The sequence below is a fragment of the Dendronephthya gigantea genome, unplaced genomic scaffold, assembly GCF_004324835.1.
Source record: "Dendronephthya gigantea isolate DGI-Jeju-01 unplaced genomic scaffold, DenGig_1.0 000007F, whole genome shotgun sequence".
Taxonomy (NCBI): domain Eukaryota; kingdom Metazoa; phylum Cnidaria; class Anthozoa; order Malacalcyonacea; family Nephtheidae; genus Dendronephthya; species Dendronephthya gigantea.
In genome coordinates, this window is record NW_021163017.1 from 1,426,055 (window position 1) to 1,448,956 (window position 22,902).

Below are 22,902 nucleotides of genomic sequence, written 5' to 3' on the forward strand. Positions count from 1 at the left end.
TATCGTGAAATGTGATGCATGATGGGAAAGACAACGGTGAAACTCCCATCATGCACCATTACTTTTCGTATTTCAGGGGCGGGTACGAGTCAGATTCTGCATTTGCCTCCCAGCCTTTTAAAGCTGTTCCAGAGCGCTGTGCAACGAGCGTAAAGTTGCATTAGAGCAAAAAATTTGACGCAAAAACAAAATTTCGGAGATCTGCAATTGAACGACAAATCGCGATACTCAGGTAGGTACAAATGGAAATGCACCACGGTTTAAACATACTAGACATACAGGACTTTTAACGAAGCAGACCCTTATCATGCTAAAACATTGTCTCTAAAATCTGTATAGATTTCACTGGGAACATGATTAATCACGAGGTCGAATTTATTTAACATTTTTCACTAACATGTATATGTTGGGGACGAAGGTCCGATTTATAAATTTATATATGAATTATAAGCATGTTTGGACGGCAACGCGACAAAGGATGGTTGAAACAAACTACTTTGAATAAATATTTTGCTAAATAGTTGCTGTATGTTTTTAATCTTACGAATTTAACGGAATGTAAATGTTGAAAACATTAGGTTACTGTTTGGAAACAATTCTTCGGGGCCCAACTTTAAGAAACGCCAGCTGCATCATAATGTGTAGACCCTGTACACAACGGGCGCGAAAACTCTCGAGATCTACTGTTGTAAACACAGCGTGGACGGCATTCGAAACTCCCAAAAATTCTTAATTATTAATTTCTTTTCATTGACTCATTGTATTATTGATGGACACAATCGTCGTGCGTGTTCCAGTTCTTTACTTGCTTGAAGTCTCCTTTGCGCATGATGCAACGCGTGGATGCTAATCATACGATTTTGAAGACACCAGTTCATATATTTATCAATTTCAGAAAAGAATAATTTTTTGGGATATAAACCACATGCTGACCACATATATCCATAACATAAAAATGCTAATGTATATATATTTATCATCCTCGAATCGTATCTTAGAAGGTCATGCAATGAAGTTCAAATTATAGGATTATGGGGAAAATTGGCATTAAGTACCAGGCATTTTGAATCGAAAAACGAGATTGGGAAATGTACAAAAAATTTATGATTTCTTAGTACATCTTCTCGAAGAATTGATACTTTTTATAGCTCTTTCACATTCGTGATTCTAAGAATTAGGCCAAGCAACGCGGCTTACTCAAAACCACATCGTAAATACGTGTTAATTGCATGCTTTTGTGGATGTTTATAAGCTTGGCGGGGGGGTATGCATATATAATACTTATCATATTCATGCATTGGTTGGAACAAATCATTATTTACTTCATCTATTAATAATGCTATAATTTTAAAACTTTAGGTACATAATATTACTTAAATTGCAACTTTACCATAAGCTGGTGGTAACTCAGCTTTTTTCTATCCTTAAAGGTTTGGAAAAGACTCTTTTGGCACACCAGGTATATAGATCGTGTTCAAGCTATCAGCTGAGCTAACGACCTCACAAGGCAGTAAGCTCAGACCGAAAACCATCTGCAGACGTGAGAAACTTGCCTTTCGAGGCGAATTCGTTACGAAAACCTATCCGCACAAGAGAGTAACTTGCTGAGCTAACAGCCACGCCTGGTCTTTACCTCAGCTAATAGCTCACGCGTGCGGCGGGCTTTAATGGGTATTGTAATTTTCTCTAACATGCATTCCTGGAAACTTTACTTCACACAATTTTCCCCGCGCACTCTCATAGGAAAATGAAATGCTCACAATTTCACCCATTTAATTTTTTTCCCAGAATTTTCTACGCCACTAGCTATGAGAAAATGTCTCGTAAGTGATACATTTACTACAACGGCTTAGTCGTACAGTTAATATTATATCCTAACTTAAGATTCTGGTAATAATAATGCTGCTTATTTTCAATCCTTTTACCTATTTTTCTTTTTTAGAAATCGTAAACTTTTTCAACATAAATGTGCCCATATTGAAGATGATTTCGATTGGATTCAAGCCTGTTCAGAGTGTAAATGAACCAAACTTTCAAACTTATGTCAATCATAAAATTTATAAGAAATTAGCTGATTTATAAGAAATTAGCTGGTGTTACGCAAACAAATAATTATAATTATAATTATATAATGCGCGTCAACGCGCGGAGGGTAACGCAACATTAGAGACTTTTCCTAGTCACTGATCTATAAATATCTCTATCTATAAATATCACTACTGATCTATAAATGTCCAACTAAGGGACTGCGGAGTCAGAGAAATTAGGACTCTTGAAGTATCCAAGATGACCCTGCTTAACTTACTTCATTAGCGATTGTTTAACAAAGCGTTAAATATTAATTTTGATATTTCATGATATGGAAACGAGTAAATACCATGAAAAATAATCTTAAATCATCTGATTCTCAAAACCATCCTGCGCTTCGTTGAATCTCGGGTAGCCGGGCTCATGTAAACAGCCTCTTTTTGAAATTTACCTTTTTGCTTACAGCTTTTACTAGTGACAGGTGTTGGACTTGTTAGTTATTTTACGAGGGAATACAGGTTTGAACTGAGCAAAGGCAATCCTCAACCAGATCCTTACGACATTGGTAAACTTGGACGATACGAATTCTATCTGTACACTGCCAGTGTTGGTATAATAATTTCCGGTTTGGCCCTTGTGTGTATATTACGTGGACTTTTGGAGAAAAAATATGGCGCAACAAGCGTAAGTAAGGCCTAGGTTAAGCCGGTTTTCCACTAGCGATATTTTTCGCGCGAAGCGACTTTATTCTTTTGTTTTTGAGCAATTTGTTCCAGATGGTTGCAGTTGAGAGGCGCCCTGAAAGAAAAGTAAAATGTCGCTTTGCGCGAAAATGACGCTAGTGGAAAACCGGCTTTATACGTCGCATTTTGGTCGCGTCGAATGCAATTCAAACAATAGATAATTGATAAAGAGATGATAAACCTCATTAAGCTTCATTATCATCTCATTTCATTATCTATTGTTTGAATTGCATTCGACGCGACCAAAATGCGACGTTTAACCTAGGCGTAAGTTTATGGTAATAAAAACGAAAAACTAAACTCAATTCCTGACGACTTTGAACGAGAAAAAAGGTTTCCCGATACGAGATATCACGTAAATTTTGAACTATCCTGAACCCCCTTACCAGCAGTAGTGGCTACGCTTGACAATATGTCCCGCTATGCTAATATTTTGGTGTTTATTGACTGCGAAAACAACGAATTTCTAAAGATATGAATAATTATCAGTAATAACTCGAAATTTACATAGCGGGACAAAATCGTCAGGCTGGCTACGCCACTGCATGCTTACCAGACAATTTCAAAAAATAGTAATTTAAACATACGCTGACAAAACAAAGACATTTTAATTTTTCAAACTCAAGATTCGAGATTAAGCTCGAAAGAGCAAGAAATTATGGAAGCGGTGAATTTATTCCAGTTTCATCTCATCAAATCACAAATAGACCTTTCTTAATGACATCAAGCGCGAAGAGTCTAATCCTAAGATGTCACATGATGTTTGATTGGTTCGTTCGTTTTGCGGAGCCAATAGAACGTTGTGTAACATTTCCATGCGGCGTTCTACGTCATTATGAAAAAGGTACATTGAATATTTCCGTTGTTTTGAATATTCAACTCATATCTTTAGGGCGTAAGATGTCGTTTTTGTCGGAGTATGTTTCATCTTATTTCAATTTAGTGATAATCTGGTAACAGGGCTCAAACTCGAGAAGAGAGAATATTTCGCTCCACTGTGAAAAAAGCGAATACTCTGGAGATGAACATGGAAGAATTTCGTTTTACACCAATCAGGAAGTTTGTTTACATTTTCAGTAACCCAATCAGAATGCATAAATTTAGATTACTTCCGGTAAAAAGGCACATTATTTACCATTTTACATGAAGTATTAAAAATTTAGGCGTTCTGATTGGCTGCCTGAAAAATGTACACAAATATGCCGAAATTCCTCCTTGTTCTGGTGATGCGTTTGTCCATAATGCTCAGCGTTTATTTCAGATGGCCATTGTGCAAGCATTGTGGGCGTCCCAGTTGATGATTTCAACAGCTCTGCTCTTTAAAGTCTTAACCACATACCAGGAAACAACTGCATCTGGCACACCGTACTGCGAATACTGGAACAAATTGCCAGAGAGGGAGTATCACCACACTTGTGGCCAGTTAATCGGTGGAGTGGTAAGCACGTCTAACTACTGATCTATATATACTTGATCCGCTACATTGACGCGCGTGATAAATCTATTGTTTGTTTAAGACTTAAGTAATATTAAAAACACACGATGATAAATCATATTTAAATTTTATCATATTTTAAATTACTTCAAATACGCCGCATCGTTGTTGAGCAATAAATTTGCTCCATGTATGCAAATGGTAATTTGGACGAAACCTTATATCAAGAATACTAATGACTAGTAATGAGCGTGACAAATTCTATAATGTGTCATTCCAATTGGTATGAATTAATAATGATTTTTTGAAGTTAGTATATAGCATATGTAGCTTGACTAAGTGAATTAAACCACTTTTGCCTAATTCAAGGTCACATGCATAGAAAACGGTGGCAAAAGACGCTATATTTGCTATTTGCTTTGATAGTGTTTGAGATATAGAATTATGAAAGGAATGACTCCATCGATAACGCTCTCCCTGACCCGTGGTGATGATGCAAAAATTGAAGTGAGAATTAATTAAGTTAATCAGGAATTAATCGGCTTAATAATCATTATAAAATAAACTGTTATAAACAATCATCACAAAAAACACCTTACTTACTAATGTATTTAGGTATGTGGTATCTTTGCATTGGCTCTGTTTGCTCTGGACAGCATTATCTCAATGATTTTTGTGCTCAAGTCAGAAGCTTGATTTGAACCTATAATTTATATATACTTGCTATATTTAGTAATACTATATTTTATCATTATATCATTTTCTTGGTATAAACTTAAGGGAAATTATCGATATATCATAAACAATCAAACTGATGTAATTTTAATTGATATAATCGTCGAATGTAGAGTATTGAATGTGAATGTGTGTAGTGTTGAAATTCTCAAATATCCGTGTTAATTATTTTTGAAAAATTCTTTATCCTACAATTAGACAGATCAAGCCCCGGATGCTAAGCCTAGCGCCTATTGGCTACATAAATGCCTCCTTAGTAACCACGTTAGCAACAAATAAAATTTGTATTAAAAATCTTATATTCGTTTTTTAAGGAAAAGCAGTGTTTTTTTGAACTGGTTTTACTACCTTAGACATCCTGAAATGATATTTTAGGAAAGAAAACATTTGGAAATAGAAAAAACTCGTTTAAAAACAACATATTTTGGGCTCGGACATCGTGAACATCTGAAGCTTGGATTTCCCCTGCATTAACGCGCTCCTCAGGTTCTCCTCGATGCCCCCTCTAATGTTATTTATAATGTCTATGCCTAGGACGTCATGAAAAATGGCGTGGATGTGGTGTGATATATTGTGCTTACGTCATAATTAAGGCATTTTCACGGCGTCTTAGGCAGCACGTTGTGTTTGCTAAATTTGGCTAATAACAATCTACGACTGAAACGGATGACGAAGTGCACTTTGCTAGAATACACAACTTGGAAACAAGGAAAAAACACTTGATATCACTGACGTAAACGTTTACCCTGACAAAGAGAAATTAGATAATAACTTTTTTTATCGTTTGCCCTTCAAAGAATTTCGTTTCACTTCAGGAAATTTGATTGCGTGCATGCTTAAAAAGTGTATATTTACCATGTTTCTCCGAATTATTGATTGAAAATGTTATAAAATCAACTTAAACGTGTACGCACATGCAACGTTTTGTAGATCAAAAAACCCGTAAAGATGCATATGTTGTTGTTCCCAAACACAACTTCCTGTCACTCCCATTGGCAAAACGGCTGCAAAGTTCTTTTAATTGAAGGAAATTGCACTTGTTATAAACATACTTTGACATACGTGTAAAGAATGCATATATATAATTCTACAACATCCCGCTAAGAGCTCACTGGGAACTGTGAACAAAGCTGAGCGGAAAGTTAAGTAAAGCTGAAAGGAAAATTAACGAATAAGCAATTAATAATAAAATACCGAGGCTTCAACTTAAAGGTATGTATTATAACATTTTTTGATAAGCTTTTAGCAGAATACACCTACCGCAAAATCATCGAAGCGCCAATGAGATTAGACAAGATTTAACGAATAAAAACTTACTTTGGGAAGAAACATTGATAGTTTTACAAATGTATACAGTCAAGCAGTGACATTTTGTTTGAGATTACTACGAAATTCAGTGTGATATTTCCTGGGAACCTAAGAATATTTCTATATATCAAAAACAATCAACGACTAAATTAAATACGGATGATAAAGTGTATGTATATATATAATATATTCATACATATTGCTACGGAATAAATAATTTCTTAGGAAAATATAAGAAAAGTAATACCGCGGATGTCTAAAAAAATGTGCATGCACCTTTGATTGAAAATAACTTCTTAGCGAGTTAACGTTCTAAAATTCTTTACAATAAGAGAAAATACTAAGATATTATTATTAAACTAAGTATTTTATATGCATTTTATAATAGAGATATTACTTTTTGAAATCGGTATAGGTATACATTATTCAAAATACGCTGTATGAAAATTATATTTACGACTAAGGTAGTAGACATTTACGAATGTCTGTTGACATGCAGTGGCCACGTACGGCTAATGTGAACGAAATATGGATGGATACTGAATTCTCTACAATTTTCTAATTTAAGCCTATTACGCATCGCCCATGCAGCATATATGTCTCTCTCAAAGTTATTATTTCTGGGTTAGAGACTGTTGTGTTTTGTGTTGTGTTGTGTTTTTGTTCACAAATAAACGCACGCGCTGATCATAAAATAAACGAGAAATTTCAATATTGAAATTGAAATTTCGAGTTAATTGAATAGTCGGCAAGTGCATTTATTTGTAAACAAAACACGAACATAGAGTCTCTACACTTGTAATATACAATCTGAGTTCATTGATTGCTGTATTGAAGATCCAAGCTTCGTTGCAGGCTGTCATTTTTGAATAAACCATGATTTTCATGGGTTATATTGCGAATAAACCACGATTTTCATGGGTTATATTGCGAATAAATTATGAGTAAATGAATAAATTAGTTACACATTTCCGCACGTAATACAAAAGTATACAAAATTTGCCAACTTCGCATGGCTATATTTTCCGTATTTTACAAAATTTCGCAGCCAAACTTGGCAGTTTTACTAATTTAAGTAAGATCTTTCTAGCTGGGGTGATTTATTTTCCTCTAGTTACTTCGATCAAAAGTTAGTCTAAAGCGCAAGTCGTCTATTAGGCCACATGTATTTACTAGTTACAATCATATTGCATGCATTCGTAAATAAAAGAGAAAAGAAAAAGAAGCATTAAGAGTGTTGAAGTAGATTATAGAGCATGCATGCATATAATTATTATAATTAATGCAATTTTTGTCGCTATCTGCATGTCACTCTTTGTCTTTTTAATCAAAATACAAAAAAAATGGTAGCGAGATAGCGAAATGAAGGTCGAATTAATCTTTCTCACTTTTACACTTGAAGATGATTCGCCATTCTCAGAAATATATAGTGATGGGGGTAGATTAGGGTTAAACTATTATTTACTCTTCATTAGATACTCTCAAGATGGTAAACGTAAAGATTGTTTCAATTGTTTTAAAGATTTTTCAATTGGTAAGAAGATAACGTTAACTAGATTCATCAAAATTCATGATCCTAGACATGTATTAATGTATTTCATTCTTGTTTTCAGGGCCCGTTAGTGGCTGGAATGGGCGTAATTGCCTTTTTTATAAAGGAGTTTCACAGTTATCTGGAGGAAAGTTTTACTCATTTAGATCGATACGATGCTGGAGTCTTGGGAAGATACGAGTTTTTCCTATTTATAGCGTTTGCGTTGGAATAATAATTACTGCCATTGGATTGGTTGGTGTGTTCAGCGGACTTTTGGAGAAAAAATATGGCGCACTTTCAGTAAGTCTTATATATAACGGTTCTCAATAGACGTGAAATATCGCCACAAAGATTGATTACTATGTGTATCCAGTCGGATTTGGCATTGGTTGTGCTCATAACAATGCGGGCCCGCAAATTTTAAAATTTCCTGAATTTTGCATATTTCGGATTCTTCTGGAGACGGTCGATATAGTTCATTTAAAGCCATAGTGAATAAATAGTATGCGCATGAGAGGCGTTTGTTTACATTACGACTCGACATCATCTTATAGGTTGATAAATTTTAAAGGATACGCTGAAAATACTGTATAGATGACTATAACTGATGTTTTAGCTGCCATTTCAAAACATTCCCATATATCTCGTATAACAATACGAAATTGTAATTAAGCATGATCACCGAAACTTTGACGGGCCTTAAAGCAACAAACCTTGAAACTTTTATTTCCTAGATGACCGCACTGCAAGCACTCTGGGCATTTCACTTACTGGTCGCAACATCCCTTCTGGCTAAAGTCCTGTCTACAAACGAAGAAACATTTCAGATAGGTATTTCGTTTCGCCGGTTACCTAGAGCCACTTCGTTATGCAAACAATGGGATGAATTAGACGACTACAAGAAGTACGACTTCAATTGTGGCCAATTATATGGCGCAGTGGTAAGCTATGAAATGTCATTATAATACAACATTTATAGTACGCGCGTGTTGATTGGTCGAGAAGCGTGTTTCTACTTAAAAAGAGTTATTAGTCGCCGATGGCGATTAGAAGCCTATATTTACTAAGCCGAAGGCGACTAATTGTTTTAGTATAAATTTTGAGGTGTTTACAAATAGCAATCAACCCAATTTCATGAAGATTTATAATTACTTCAAATTTTCTTTGATCCGTCTGACAGATCATTCGTCTGAGTATAAACATCAGATAACCTAGACGAACCTAGATAACTATGTAAACGAACATGCCAACGAAATAGAATCACGCGTTTAGAAAATGCACAGGAATCATGGGAACGAATGTGTATGGCGGTGAAATTATTTATCTGGCAAAAGAGTGCACAAGAGCGGTTTTAAAATGTGTACCAACTACAATATTTTGTGCTTCACCATTATAACATGCGGAATATATTTTTTTCAAGGTATGTGGTTTCGTTGCAATGGGATTATTTGCTGTGGACACGTTCCTCTCGATGTATGCTTTCATTTGGGCTCACTTGTAAACAGTTTGAACTGTATTCTCAATACGTATGCTATATATCAATAGACCTTTTCCCTTTTAGCTTTCAAGCGCGCAATGCGTGGCGGTAGTTAATTATCCAGGTCAATTTGAATTGTGATTTCGCCATGTTCAGAAGCGATTTAGTTTACCAATAAAATCGAAATACATTCTCTAGCTTTTATGGTGTTTTTATTGGCACAGTAATCAAAAGAATTTTTTCGAAGTTGTTTTGTTTATTTTTTTTGGGGGGAGGGGAATTACCAAACTCTTAGTTCTGCCTTTTGCTTGCCTGTATCTAAGTGGATGCTACTAAAAATAACCTGCTATCTCTGCATCAATGCTTGCATTAACGTAAGTGATCATGCGTAACAGTCAGGATGCTTTTAGAATTTCTTTGGCGACATGTATACTGCTTAATCATTTATCGTCCAACTAATGAGCATATTTTTTTCTGACAACTCTAGATTGACAAGAATAAATTACGACGATTTGTGTATTCTTCTAGTTCTTGTGGGCAAATTTATCGTTGTAAACGGAAGACCGTTCTTGTTCTACTAATACAAATTTTCTTAAAAAGTATATACATGCAAACTATGCACTTATTTCACAGGAACATCTTCCACCCAAGCTACATATCTATACCATGTATCACCTGTGTGCGAGTTAAGTTATATGTACAGAGTACGTTTTTCGGAACACACCAGCCTCGTGTGCCCTGGAGCTTTCAATCACTATAAATATATGCACACTGCTGGCTTTTACATAGATCAGTGGCTAAGCTGAGCGAGCGTGCAGGGAGTTTTGGGAAAGACGCGACGGAAAAATGGAGCTTGCTTCCCTGCGACCTCCCCAAAAACCCCTGCGCGCTCGCTCAGCTTAGCTACTGATCTATGTAAAAGTATGTATGGTGTAGTGTGCCAATATTTATATATATAGTTATTTAAAGCGCCTGGGTACGAGGCTGTACAAATGCGCATGCTCATTAATAAATTTATGATAGCTACGTATACATATGTATACAGCAAAAAAACAAAACTCGACGTTGAATTGTCATACAAAACCAAACGAGACCACAGCAGAAAAAGAACAGCCGGGATTATACAGAGAAACATTGAAAATTGTAGGTGTGTATAAACATAAAATCGAGTCATTGACATATTGTCGCGATGAGCGTGTTGGAAAATTGAAGGTGGTATCGAGAACAGTTATATGAATACGATCATTATATAATGTTAAAAATTTCCTTCATGCACGCGAACCTATAATAGCAATGTAGTGAAATCCTAAAAACACTTTCAACTGTAAAATCAGTTCAGGGTTTATATGAGTATATGGGAACTGTTTATACATCTATATACTTTACTTTTGTTTTAATTTACTCTAGACTTCAGAATGAATGTGAGTTGCAATTTTACATAATATAATTCATTTTCAAAACTTATTCCGGTCAACTTTTCATTATCAGTTTGCGAGCACGTATGAGGCGTGAAAATGAGAAATGAACAATTCAGCATGTGATTTATATTTGAATCGTCACTCGATAACTATGAAACTTTCGTAGATTAACACTTGACGTGCACTGGTCACTAAATGTAAGATATCGTTCCTTTTACAACATATGTACAATTAATTGTCCATTAAGGAATAATTTCTCACTATATAGGCTAAAATATTCGATCGAACAAAATCGCCAAATTAATATAATATTTTCAAAGAGCGCCATTCCCAGAATTATGGTGTTGGGGTTAGGTTAAAATATTCTTTTATTCTTTCTCTTCATTAGATACTCTCAAGATGGCAGACGTAAAAAAGATTGTATCGATTGTCTTAAAGTTTGCTCAAATTGTAAGAAGAACATTATTTAGCTACTTCAAATCAACAGACATTGTAAAAAAGAATATATTGAATTTGATGATTTAATCCTTATACAGTTTGAAAGAGCAATTAGTTAGCTTTCCAATGATACCTTTCTTGAGTTCATAGCCACAAGAATTACTTAAATATTTTGAAAATGAAAATTAGTGGTCGATATTAAACTTGCCTGCATGATTAAAGGCAAAACAAAGCAAATTGGAATTTATTATGAGCTTTGTGTGCGCGCCAATGGGATTAGTGAGCTTAAGCAAGCGACATTTTTGAAAACAGGTACGTTGACCGGAAGTAAAGTTTCACCAATCACAATCCTTGACACAGTCTTTTGACGTGACTCATACCGTTTGGGTTGTCGAAAACGTCACTTGCTTAAGCTCGCTATTGTCTGTTTAATTCCCAGCGATCAAAGAAGGCGGTTTCGAGCGCATTTAATGCATTACGCGATTATAACGAAAATTCGCGATTTCGCTTTTCTGAGACAAGCTGTTTTTTCTTCTTTGTAGTGCCCGCTGGTAATAGGAATGGGCTTTATGGCTCATTTTACCAAGGAGTTCCGCGATTTCATGACAAGTTTGGGCGGTTCTTCTTTTGATCCTTACGATGCTGGCGCTTTTGGAAGATACGAGTTTTACTTATTCAGTGTTGGCGTTGGGATTGGAATTGCTGTTCTTGGATTGATTTGCACTTTCAGTGGATTGATGGAGAAAAAATACGGCGCACTTTCTGTAAGTCTGGTGGCACACTTCTACAAATATTTTACATCGTAAAATTCGACGCTTCAAATTAGAATTTGAAAGATAGCTACACCATGCAAAGTCCATTTTAATGCCGATTCTACTTGTGTTACTCTTTCAAATAGCGTATACAAACTTCAAATCTTGTTATAAAAACGCCTAACGGACCTAATAGGATTGAGCAAGTATATCGTATGCACTGATACTAACAAATATTCTTGAATATGTGTGCTAATGCATGGTGAATCAATCTAGTAAATAATTAATCGAAAATTGTGCGCACAACAAATATACGTGGAGTTTTCTACAAAAATTGATGATTTTACGACACGCCTGTTCTGGCGCGCGTGCCATTATTTTCAATGTTCGATAAGTTCACCGCAACTATTGCGAGACAAATTAAACTTTAACGTAGAGAAATACGGTGACAAATTACCTTCTGCAAACGTCTGGTGAAGCGGCAACAAATTAGCCGGTAGCTTGTAAAATTAATTCAAAATATGTTTCGCGCCAAAACACACTTGCGACCACTAAAAATAATAAAAAACCCAACAAAAATAAAATAAAAGTCGCTTACGCCGGAGTTATAACTTATTATTACAATTATCCTATAGATGACCGCACTGCAGGCGCTCTGGGCATTCCACTTACTGGTAGCAACATCTCTTCTGGCTAAAAGCTTGTCTACATACGAGAAAGAAGAAGATCAGGGAGAGACTACGTCGCCATGCAAAAGTTGGGAAGTTTATGGCAAGGATTACGACTTCAACTGCGGTCAAATATATGGCGCAGTGGTAAGTAATGTCTATAGACGCGTCAATCGGGACGGAGATTTCGAGATGATGAAAACAAACGCTTTGAACTGTTAAATTCTTCAAATATAATGACCGTTTGCGTATCTCACACATATTGGTTCGGTTTGAATGACTATGAGCTACAGAGTTTTTATCCAGAAAAATCTAAAACTAGCGAAAGTCACTATAGGGCACGTTTTCGCAAAGGCCACATTGAAAAATGGATACATTCTTGTGAAAAAATTGGGGGCACGTACCCTCAGTTATGTCGTCCCTGACCACACTTATAAATGTGTATACTACCAGCCATGCACGTCGTTTATATTCACCTTCAACTGCATTTGTTGAATTCAGCAAAAACAAATGAAATAGCATTCTTCCTTTACATTTGGGAGAGAAATTTAGAATTTTCTTTCTTTTATACATAACATGTGGAAAATTCTTTCTTTTAGGCATGTGGTTTCATTGCAATGGCATTGTTCGCTATGGACACGGTCATGTCTATGGTTGCCTTTAACCGGGTTCATTTGTAACTCAGTTTAAAAATCGCTATTTCAATAAATATATATGCATGCTCTTTAATGAAATAGCTCGATGATATACTGTATACAACATAGTTTAGTTTACATCCGGTGTATTTGTTGGCACTGTCTAGCCAACCTCGTCCCAAGGGTGAAGTTACTGCACAGTTTAGGCAGAATTGTTTAGAAACATTAAATTACGAACGAATAGTTAAGTAAAATAGAGAGGAATAATTCCGTGTAGGTCAGCTGGAACAATGATTATCATACTCACACTTGAAGTAAAATGATAATTGCAGTTTCTGTTGCGAGCTTATATAAGTGGTTTATTTACTGGTCAGTTTGAATGTATTAATACCTGATTAAATATGCGATATAATGGATTAAAAATCTTTTTTGTCCAGTGGATCAAGTAACTAGTTAAATGCGGGGGGTGTGAAGGCTTGGGGGGAAACACGCGCTCACAGTACTCTACTTTGCTTCCCATGCACTTTCACAGGTTACGAACGTTTACGAACGGCATTCATTTGTCGTATTAATTTTTAACCCGATATACCTGAAATGATCGGAACATATTGTTTGAATTTTTCCTTTTGTTTAAGAAAAGAAAATTTAGCAATGTAACTCAGTTGTCCGAATACTGGTACAGTCCGAAAACTGGGCGACATACTGTATATACATTTAATTTAATTTTTAATTTAATAATAACTTTGCCAATGTAATAACAATAAATTGACACGGGAGCCGCAACAGCTAGTTGCCAATTACCGCGGACCGAATAATTACTTAACACAACAACAAAGCACAACATAACAAACATATAACAAAGAAACAAAGTTAATATAACACCAGACCAAGAGTGGATAAGATCGAGTAAATATGAAAACTAATCACCTCGATCAGTCAATTTATAAAACTGAATGAAATAGAAATTCACGTCGAATATATATATATAGGTTAATAGACCTTATCAACTCTCATTCTCGTATTATCTAACAACAGGGATTTGGACACGCAAGACTACGCCCAAGTTACATTTGCATATCTTTGAATGTTCGAGGATTTCCGAGTCTAATTTATAATAATATCTTAGCAAGACTGTTTTGAAATAACTATAACTGTCCGTATCAAAATCCAACTCATCCACGAGTGCGTTCCATATGCGGCATGATCTGATAAGAAATGACTGTTGGTAGGTTGTGGTCTTACATCTAGGAACATCATATTTAGTGTTGTTACTTGATGAGGATCTTGTTTTTCTACGTGAGTTTTGGATGACAGGGGAAACAGTCGTTTCGATCATGCCATGAGTAATTTTGAAGAAGAAGGTTAGGTCAAGGTATTCATGCCAGTAGGATATAGGAAGAAGGTGTAGGGTTTGCAATCTTGTGTTGTACGTTTCATCTGTCGAAAATGGAAGGTTGAGGATATATTTCGTTGCACGTCTCTGTGTTCTTTCTAATAAGTTAATGAGTTCAATGGTTTGTGGTGCCCAAATCTGCGAACAGTAGCCGTAGTGAGAACGAACTAATGCGAGATATAATGTCCGTCTTGGTGCTGAACTCGAGATAAACATTGTGTTTCTTCTAATGTAGCCTAGCAACTTGTTAGCTTTAGATGCCTGTTGATGAACTTGTGCATTCCACGTAAGGTTGGACGATACGCATACTCCAAGATCCTTCTCAATTTTAGTTCGATGTAATTGGTGGTCGATTAAATTGTATTCAGATGATATTGGTTTAATCTTCCTGGTTATACGTTGCTGCTTACATTTCTCTTTATTAAAAGTCAGACCAGATGTAGATGACCAGTGTTCCAGCTTTTTGAGATCTTTCTGAAGTAACGTAGAATCCTCCTGGCATTTAATGTTAGAGAACAATTTCGTATCGTCAGCGAACATTGCTACTTGGGACGTATTGACTGATTCAAAAAGATCATTAACATATAACAGAAACAAAACTGGTCCAAGAATTGATCCTTGTGGAACACCTGATGATACAGGAAGAGTGTTTGAGGTGGCACCAAGTACTGTTACACGCTGGCGACGGCCTGATAAATACGATTGGAACCATTTCAGTAGACTACCTCCAAAACCGTAATTTCTCAACTTGATTAGTAAAGTCTGATGGCTAATCCGATCAAAAGCCTTAGACATGTCAAGATATATCGTATCCACTTGACCTCCATGATCTAGAATTCTACCAACGTAGTCCAAAACTTCTAACAGATTTGTTACACATGATTTACCTTCGAGAAAGCCATGCTGGCATTTGTTGATCAGCTGAAATAAATTATGTTTGATATTCAAGAAAATTCTGCGTTCTAATACTTTGGATTTGTTTTTTGTACCACATTATCCATTAAGATCCAACCATTGTTGCTTCGTGGAGTCCACGAAGCTTAAGTTATGCGTTCAGATGAAGTTTTTAGGGCTTCTGCATATTGTTTTTTGTGATCTCTGCGCCCAAGGGGATAGAACTTGCTTTAATCAGTGCATGTGGAAATGCTTACACACGTATTTTCCTCATAACGGCATAAACTTAACATGGCAAGCAAAGACGAATTTTGTAAATTCTGTAGCCTAGCTACAAAATACAGATGTATTGATTGTAAGGACGTAGTCTGTAATCGTTCAGAGTGTTCTGTGCCAGAACTAGACGAAGAAACTGACGATTAGATTGAACATGCTTGCGTATCTTACTGCAACGATTGCTTTTTCACACCAAAACAACAACCGATCAAACAAATTGACAGGGACAATGATGAAGACGATGTTGAAGTTGAAAGCCAAGATTATTCTTGCAACATCCGCCAGCCCCTAAACGAAAGTGGAAAGATCAATAACGGGAGAAGACCAATATGGACATCTGAATATTTGGATGACATGGTTGACATCTTTACCAACAGCGCACAGTTTAAGCGAAAGCTGATATTCACGAATATCAAGATGGCCAAGAACACCGATGTTTATCGGCTCGTTTTGCAAAAGATAAAGGAGAGACAGGCCTTATTTCCATTCAACATCAAGCAGGTCCGGAACAAGTTTAAATGGTGTTTTGGTATATGCAAGAAAGTGGCGCTGACTATCCAAACAAAATCTGCCATGCAGCGATTCATAGAAGATAAAGGTTTTGGAAAACGGTTCTATGCTTTATTCCCATTGATAAAAAGTAAAGATTTGTGCTAGCCAGATCAAGCTGTTGAGCTATCGGCCTCAAGCAGCAAAGCCACATCCTCGTGTTTCAAGAACACTCCAGAGGGTGATTTAGAAGAAAACGATTCTGAGGACGATGACATACAGAATCCGAGAAATATCGATCTAGGGCAAATCTGTTTGTTCCATCCAAAAAACGCAAAAGAAAGAATGACGTGGCGGAGCAAGTCACAAAAGTTGTCAATATTTTTGAGGCGACTGTGAAAAATGATCCAACCAAGGAACTTCTCGCATTCATGAAGGAAGATGCTGAGAAATCCAGGCAAAGTGAGTGGGTATAGTAATCACCTCGTGCTAGTCGGTAAAGGGAAATTGCCAATCTTCATGCAGGCTGGCGATATTGCTTGCTCCATTATGGTAGCTTTGGTCAAATGGTTCTGAACTGTGCCAAGAATCGTGATAACGATTAAACCAACTTTCAGAATAGTTTGCTGTTTGCCCATACAAAATTCCACCAATTCGACCATTTTTTGGTTCCTTCGAGACGGCGACATTGACGAATTCGAGGCTTTGTGCATGGGCTTAATGAACATCATTGTAAGTAATGACAAACATAACTGAAGAATCTTGCTCCTTCTTGTTTTGATACTGGGCAATATTCGCAATTGCTTCTGGCGTCTTTCTCTTCTTATTTTCAAAATTTGCTTTAAAATAATTGACTTCGTAAAAGCCGCCACAAATGCTTATGTAAATTAGTCAGTGTTAATAAAAGCGACTAATAAATTCGACGTCCAAACTGAGCACGTCGAACGTCGCATTTACGTCGCACAAAACTGCGGTTAAATGCGACGAGTTAAATGCGACGTCTAATCTAGGCCTTAGCCTAGTCCCAGCTTTAGTTAAAGTAATAATCTCTCAACTGAAACCGCGTTGTTTACGCCGGCTTCAACGGCTAGCGAATTCCTTTTTTCGTTTGTTATTGAGCTGTCATGCCAGCCTTCTGGGACTTTCTGGGCAAAAGAATGGAGTCGATAAAAACAACCTTAATAAAATTTAATTTCATCGTGTTTAAGAAAAGCACACACACAACGATTTTATTCAATCGATCATTCAAGGTTTAAAACGGTGTTATTATCAGATCGCCAAATTTTTATAACAACATGCATGTATTTATCCATTAAAACTGCTGTTGTTCAGTGTTATTGGTTTCTGCAGAATGTTAAGTTATAAATTCAAGTATTGTGCCTAACTACAGACTGAGTAAAAAAAACTGACACCTTTGAAAGTCAAATTAGCCGCGAACTAATGGCTAGAATTTGATAATTCCCATTGTGTACAATCAACAGGACGTGGTTAATTAATGCAAAAGTGTTTAAACCGATTAAACTAATTCAACGTGGCGCGTGTGCTAGAAAAACGTTTGATAAAACTGTTTGTTTTTTTTACAGAGCTTAGAATGCATTTTAACACCCGAAGGGAACAAACTTTATGCTTTAGGTTAATTAATGATTCACTTATTAATTATGCTTCGTATATCCATGAGATATAGGCACATTACAGCCGCTATGCAGCTAATTTGAATTTCAAAGATGTCAGGTTTTTTTACTTCGAACCAGAGTATATTTTTCGGAATGCGCATGCTCATTAATAAATTTATGTTTGTATGAATATATATAGCTACGTATACATATATGTAGCTATACATGAGCAAATCCCATTAAACGAAAACTCGACGTGGAATTGTCAGACAGTGAAACCAAACGAGACCATAGCAGAAAAAGAACAGACGGGATAATACAGATAAACATCCAGGTTTAAAATTGTAGGTGTGTATAAATGTACATAAAATCGAATCATTATTGCTATTGTCGCGATGAGCGTGTTGGAAAATAGCAGATGGTTTCGATATGCAGTTATACGAATACGACTATAATTATATAATGTTTAAAAATTTCTTTCATGCACACGATCCTATAATAGGAACTTTGTGAAATTCTACAACACTTTCAACTAAAGAATCAGTTCAGGCTTTATATATGAGTATAGTGAGCTGTTTATGGATCTATTTACTTGACGATTTTAACTTTTCTTTACTGAGTTAATTTAGAATTAAGAGAAGATATTTTTCCGGCTATATGTCGCGTAAAATATGCTCCGTAATATCTTCATGCAAGAGTACTAATATTTGCAACAATAAAAATGTTTTGCAAACCTAAAAAGCATTTACAAAGTATGTTTACTGTGTAATCGCAAAATATTGTGAAAAAGAAAAGATTCCTCGGAATACGCCGAGAGGAAAATGACACTTCAATCTAAGCTACTTTTGTATTTATCTCAGTAATAATGGCGTCGATCTTTCTAACATTTTTACATAATATAATTCCTTTTTGAAACTTATAGATTAAGGTTATTTATTATTTCTCTTCATTAGATACTCTCAAGATGGTAGACATAAAGATCGTTTCGACTGTGTTAAAGTTTGCTCAAATTGTAAGAAAATTATACAGCTATTTCAAATCAACAGAAAGTTCACAAAAGAATATATTGAATGTGATGATTTAATCCTTATACAGTTTGAAAGAGCAATTATTTAGCTTTCCAATGATACCTTTCTTGAGTTCATAGCCACAAGAATTAGTTAAATATTTTTGAAATGAAAATTAGTGGTCGAAATTAAACTTGCCGGAATGATTAAAGACAAAACGAAGCAAATGTGAATTTATTATGAGCTTGTGTGTGCGCCAATGCAATTAGTGAGCTTAAGCAAGCGACGTTTTTGAAAACAAGTACGTTGACCGGAAGATAAAGTTTCACCAGTAACAATCCTTGACACAGTCTTTTGATGTTACTCGTGCCGTTTGGGTTGTCAAACGTCACTTGCTTAAGCTCACTATTTGTCTGTTTAATTTCCAGCGGTTATAAAGAAGACGGTTTTCGATTACGCGATTAACGAAATTTACGATTTCGCTTTTTCTGAGACAACCTGTATTTTTTTTCTTTGTAGTGCCCACTGGTAATAGGAATGGGCTTTATGGCTCATTTTACCAAGGAGTTCCACGATTTCACAACTCAACTATACGCAAGTATCGACTCTTCTTTAGATCCTTACGATAATGGCAGTTTTGGAAGATACGAATTTTACTTGTTCAGTGTTGGCGTTGGGATTGGAATTGCCGTTCTTGGTTTGATTTGCGCTCTCCGTGGATTGATGGAGAAAAAATACGGCGCACTTTCTGTAAGTTTAGTGGCTTATATACTTTTACAACATATTTTGCATCGTAAAATGCGACCCTTCAAATTGGAATTTGGAATTTGAAAGGTAGCTACACCATGCAAAATTTAAGTCCAATTAAATGCCGATCCTTTTTTGCTCTTTCACATAGTATGTAGCGTACAAATTATAAATCTTGTTATAAAAACGCCTAACGGACCCATTAGGATTGAACAGGTATATCGTATGCACTGATACTAACAAGCATTCTGGAATATGTGTGCTAATGCATGGTGAATTAATAAGTAAATCATTATTTTTAAAAGGAACTGATGCAGGTTAACGGATCGAAAGCTCTGCATACAACAAATATACGTGGAGTTTTCTTCAAATTGATGATTTAACGACACGCCTGTTTCAATGTCGATAAGCTCACCGCAACTATTGCGAGAGAAAACTTTAACGTAAAGAGATATGCGGTGACATATGATCTTCTGCAAGCGTCTGGTGAAGCGCGTATGTCTGGTAAAGCCCTGGGTACAAATTAACCGGTGGCTTTTTAATTCAAAATATATTTCGCGCGAAAACACACTTGCGACCACTAAAAATAATAAAAAACCCAACAAAAATTAAACAAAAGTCGCTTACGCCGGAGTAATAACTTATTATTACAATTATTCTATAGATGACCGCACTGCAGGCGCTCTGGGCATTCCACTTACTGGTAGCAACATCTCTTCTGGCTAAAAGCTTGTCTACATACGAGAAAAAGGCGTATGAGGGAGGAACAATGTCGCTATGCAAAATGTGGGATCAATCAGAAGGTTACAAGGATTACGACTTCAACTGTAGTCAAATATATGGCGCAGTGGTAAGTAATGTCTATAGACGCGTCATATTCGTGACGGAAATTTCGAAATGATGTAAACAAACGCTTTAAACTGTTAAATTCTTCATATCAATGACCGTCTGCATATCTCACACGTATTGGTTCGCTTTAAATGACTATGAGCTATAGAGCTAAAACTAGCGAAAGTCACTATAGGGCACGTTTGCGCCAAGGCCACATTGAAAAATGGATACATCCTTGTGAAAAAATTGGGGGGCACATACCCTCGGTTCTGTCGTTCCTGACCACACTTATAAATGTATATACTACCAGCCATGCACGTCTTTTATATTCACCTTCAACTATATTTGTTGAATTCAGCAATACAAATTAAACAGCATTCTTCCTTTACATTTGCGAGAGAAATTTCCCTGTTTTTATACATAACATATGGAATTTTTTTTAAGGTGTGTGGTTTCATTGCAATGGCATTGTTCGCCATGGACACGGTCATGTCTATGGTTGCCTTTAACCGGGCTCAATTGTAACCTTTAAAAACCACTTTTTCAATAAATTTAAATGCATGCTCTTTAATGAAATAGCTCAATGTATACGGCATAGATTAGTTTGCATCTGGTGTATTTGTTTGCACTGTCTATCGTGGATAGGTATGTATTCTACAAAATATGGTGAAGTTATTGCACAGCTTAGCCGGGCAGGATTGTTTAGGAACATTAAATTACAAACGAATAGTGATTTTAAGTTCAATAAAATAGAGAGAAATAATTCCATGTAGTATGTTATCATATTCACATTTATTAAGCTTATTGGTGACTTATACGTGAAACACAGTGTAGCGAAATAAAATTTTAAAATTGTAATTTGTTGATTGATTTATTTGCTCTACTATTGTATTGGTATTGAGCACTATATATATATATATATATATATATATATATATATATATATATATATATATATATATATATATATACACCCATTTGCGAAAACGTTGGCCGTAGATAGATAGATAGATACATACTCGAAGTCTAATTAGAATTGCATATGATTACATTAGCATGGGATTTCAATCATATTACACAATTCTAATTAGATTTCGAGTATCTATCTATATATCCATCTGCGGCCAACGTTTTTGCAAACGGTTGTATATATATATATATATCGGTTGTAGCGGTTGTATATATATATATATATGATCGGCGATTTTCTTAAGGTATAGCTCTGGATGTCTGAGAATTATTTCACATATATATATATATATATATATATATATATATATATATATATATATATATATATATATATATATATATATATATATATATATAGTGGATCTAGGACCGAATGTCAGCGTTTTCTAATTGATCGGCGATTTTCTTAAGGTATAGCTCTGGATGTCTGAGAATTATTTCACATATTGCCAGTTCCTCATGCTGGTAAAGTGTTGTTGCTACAAAGAGGCCTGCAAAACTTATGGGGCGACGTAACGTTACCAGTATTAATAAACAGGTTGAAAACGCGATCTACTGTCCTTGACGAAACAAACAAATCGACAGCAACTCTGGTTGAAGACCTGTTATAAAATAATTTCTGCCACACAATCCCCCATCTTATATCGTCTGAATACGGCTTAGGCATTCTACAACAAAAATATCTCAACTAAGCAATTGCCTTGAAGCAATTTTGCAGCGTTTGCATGCGTAATTAGATATGACACGTGATGGAAATATGTGGTCACATGTCACAACTATTTCTATATATGTATATATTTTCGGACAACCTTTCCTAGATCCACTATATATATATATATATATATATATATATATATATATATATATATATATATATATACAAAGAATTAACTGTAACGAAGAGTTCACAGAACTTGACAATGGTTGAAGAGCGCTCAATATATATATATATATATTTGGACGTGTGTTTAAATACCATTTTTCTCGGTAACGTAAAACTCTATGTAACTCTATATAACTATAATGTTCATATAAAAAAATATTATTACTATATTGTAATTATACAATAATGTTGAAATATAAATCCTTGTTCCCTTCATCTATATAGAAATATATTTCAGTGTAATAGTTTAGTATATAACTACAAGACGAAATTGTCTTTATTCGAACCTGAGTGTATTTCTCGGAACGAGCATGCTCATTAATAAATTTATGTATGTATGTATATTGCTACGTATGTAATGGACATGTCGCAGCTCTTGGAAGCTTTTGTCCATTCGGATAATGCTTTTCTATGCTCTCTAAAGAATGAAGCTATGCTATTGGTTGAAGCAGAAATGTATTGTAAATTTCAGCCAAATGTATACATGAGCAAATCCCATTAAACGAAAATTCGACGTGGAATTGTCAAACAGTGAAACCAAACGAAACCATAGCAGAAAAAGAACAGACGGGATAATACAGATAAACATCCAGGTTTTGTAATTTTAGGTGTGTATAAATGTGCAT

At 35.5% G+C, this 22,902-nt stretch overlaps 3 protein-coding genes across 3 annotated transcripts; all 3 read left to right on the forward strand.

The window, feature by feature from the left end:
* Positions 1–116: 116 nt before the first annotated feature.
* LOC114517345 lies at positions 117–5,199 on the forward strand. The gene is made up of 7 exons (XM_028537039.1): positions 117–232; positions 1,431–1,459; positions 1,789–1,823; positions 1,943–2,016; positions 2,494–2,712; positions 4,033–4,209; positions 4,822–5,199. Exons 3-7 carry the CDS (start codon positions 1,817–1,819, stop codon positions 4,900–4,902), a joined length of 558 nt encoding a protein of 185 aa, XP_028392840.1. The 5' UTR covers positions 117–232; positions 1,431–1,459; positions 1,789–1,816; the 3' UTR covers positions 4,903–5,199.
* Positions 5,200–10,311: 5,112 nt separating this feature from the next.
* On the forward strand, positions 10,312–13,612 carry LOC114517322. The gene is made up of 5 exons (XM_028537010.1): positions 10,312–10,403; positions 11,067–11,128; positions 11,659–11,880; positions 12,504–12,683; positions 13,136–13,612. The coding sequence occupies exons 2-5, from the start codon at positions 11,078–11,080 to the stop codon at positions 13,214–13,216; spliced, it is 534 nt and encodes a 177-aa protein (XP_028392811.1). The 5' UTR covers positions 10,312–10,403; positions 11,067–11,077; the 3' UTR covers positions 13,217–13,612.
* A 4,467-nt stretch (positions 13,613–18,079) lies between these two features.
* LOC114517391 lies at positions 18,080–21,181 on the forward strand. Its single transcript, XM_028537090.1, has 5 exons — positions 18,080–18,184; positions 18,790–18,848; positions 19,363–19,593; positions 20,255–20,440; positions 20,866–21,181. The coding sequence occupies exons 2-5, from the start codon at positions 18,801–18,803 to the stop codon at positions 20,944–20,946; spliced, it is 546 nt and encodes a 181-aa protein (XP_028392891.1). The 5' UTR covers positions 18,080–18,184; positions 18,790–18,800; the 3' UTR covers positions 20,947–21,181.
* The last annotated feature ends 1,721 nt before the right edge of the window (positions 21,182–22,902 follow it).

Coding starts and splice junctions, on each gene's coding strand:
- LOC114517345 (XM_028537039.1), top strand. Junction 2,713..4,032: donor AAAAATATGGCGCAACAAGC/GTAAGTAAGGCC, acceptor CGTTTATTTCAG/ATGGCCATTGTGCAAGCATT. Junction 4,210..4,821: donor GCCAGTTAATCGGTGGAGTG/GTAAGCACGTCT, acceptor TAATGTATTTAG/GTATGTGGTATCTTTGCATT.
- LOC114517322 (XM_028537010.1), top strand. CDS start 11,078: ATGGCAGACGTAAAAAAGATTGTATCGATTGTCTTAAAGTTTGCTCAA. Junction 11,881..12,503: donor AAAAATACGGCGCACTTTCT/GTAAGTCTGGTG, acceptor ATTATCCTATAG/ATGACCGCACTGCAGGCGCT. Junction 12,684..13,135: donor GTCAAATATATGGCGCAGTG/GTAAGTAATGTC, acceptor TCTTTCTTTTAG/GCATGTGGTTTCATTGCAAT.
- LOC114517391 (XM_028537090.1), top strand. CDS start 18,801: ATGGTAGACATAAAGATCGTTTCGACTGTGTTAAAGTTTGCTCAAATT. Junction 19,594..20,254: donor AAAAATACGGCGCACTTTCT/GTAAGTTTAGTG, acceptor ATTATTCTATAG/ATGACCGCACTGCAGGCGCT. Junction 20,441..20,865: donor GTCAAATATATGGCGCAGTG/GTAAGTAATGTC, acceptor ATTTTTTTTAAG/GTGTGTGGTTTCATTGCAAT.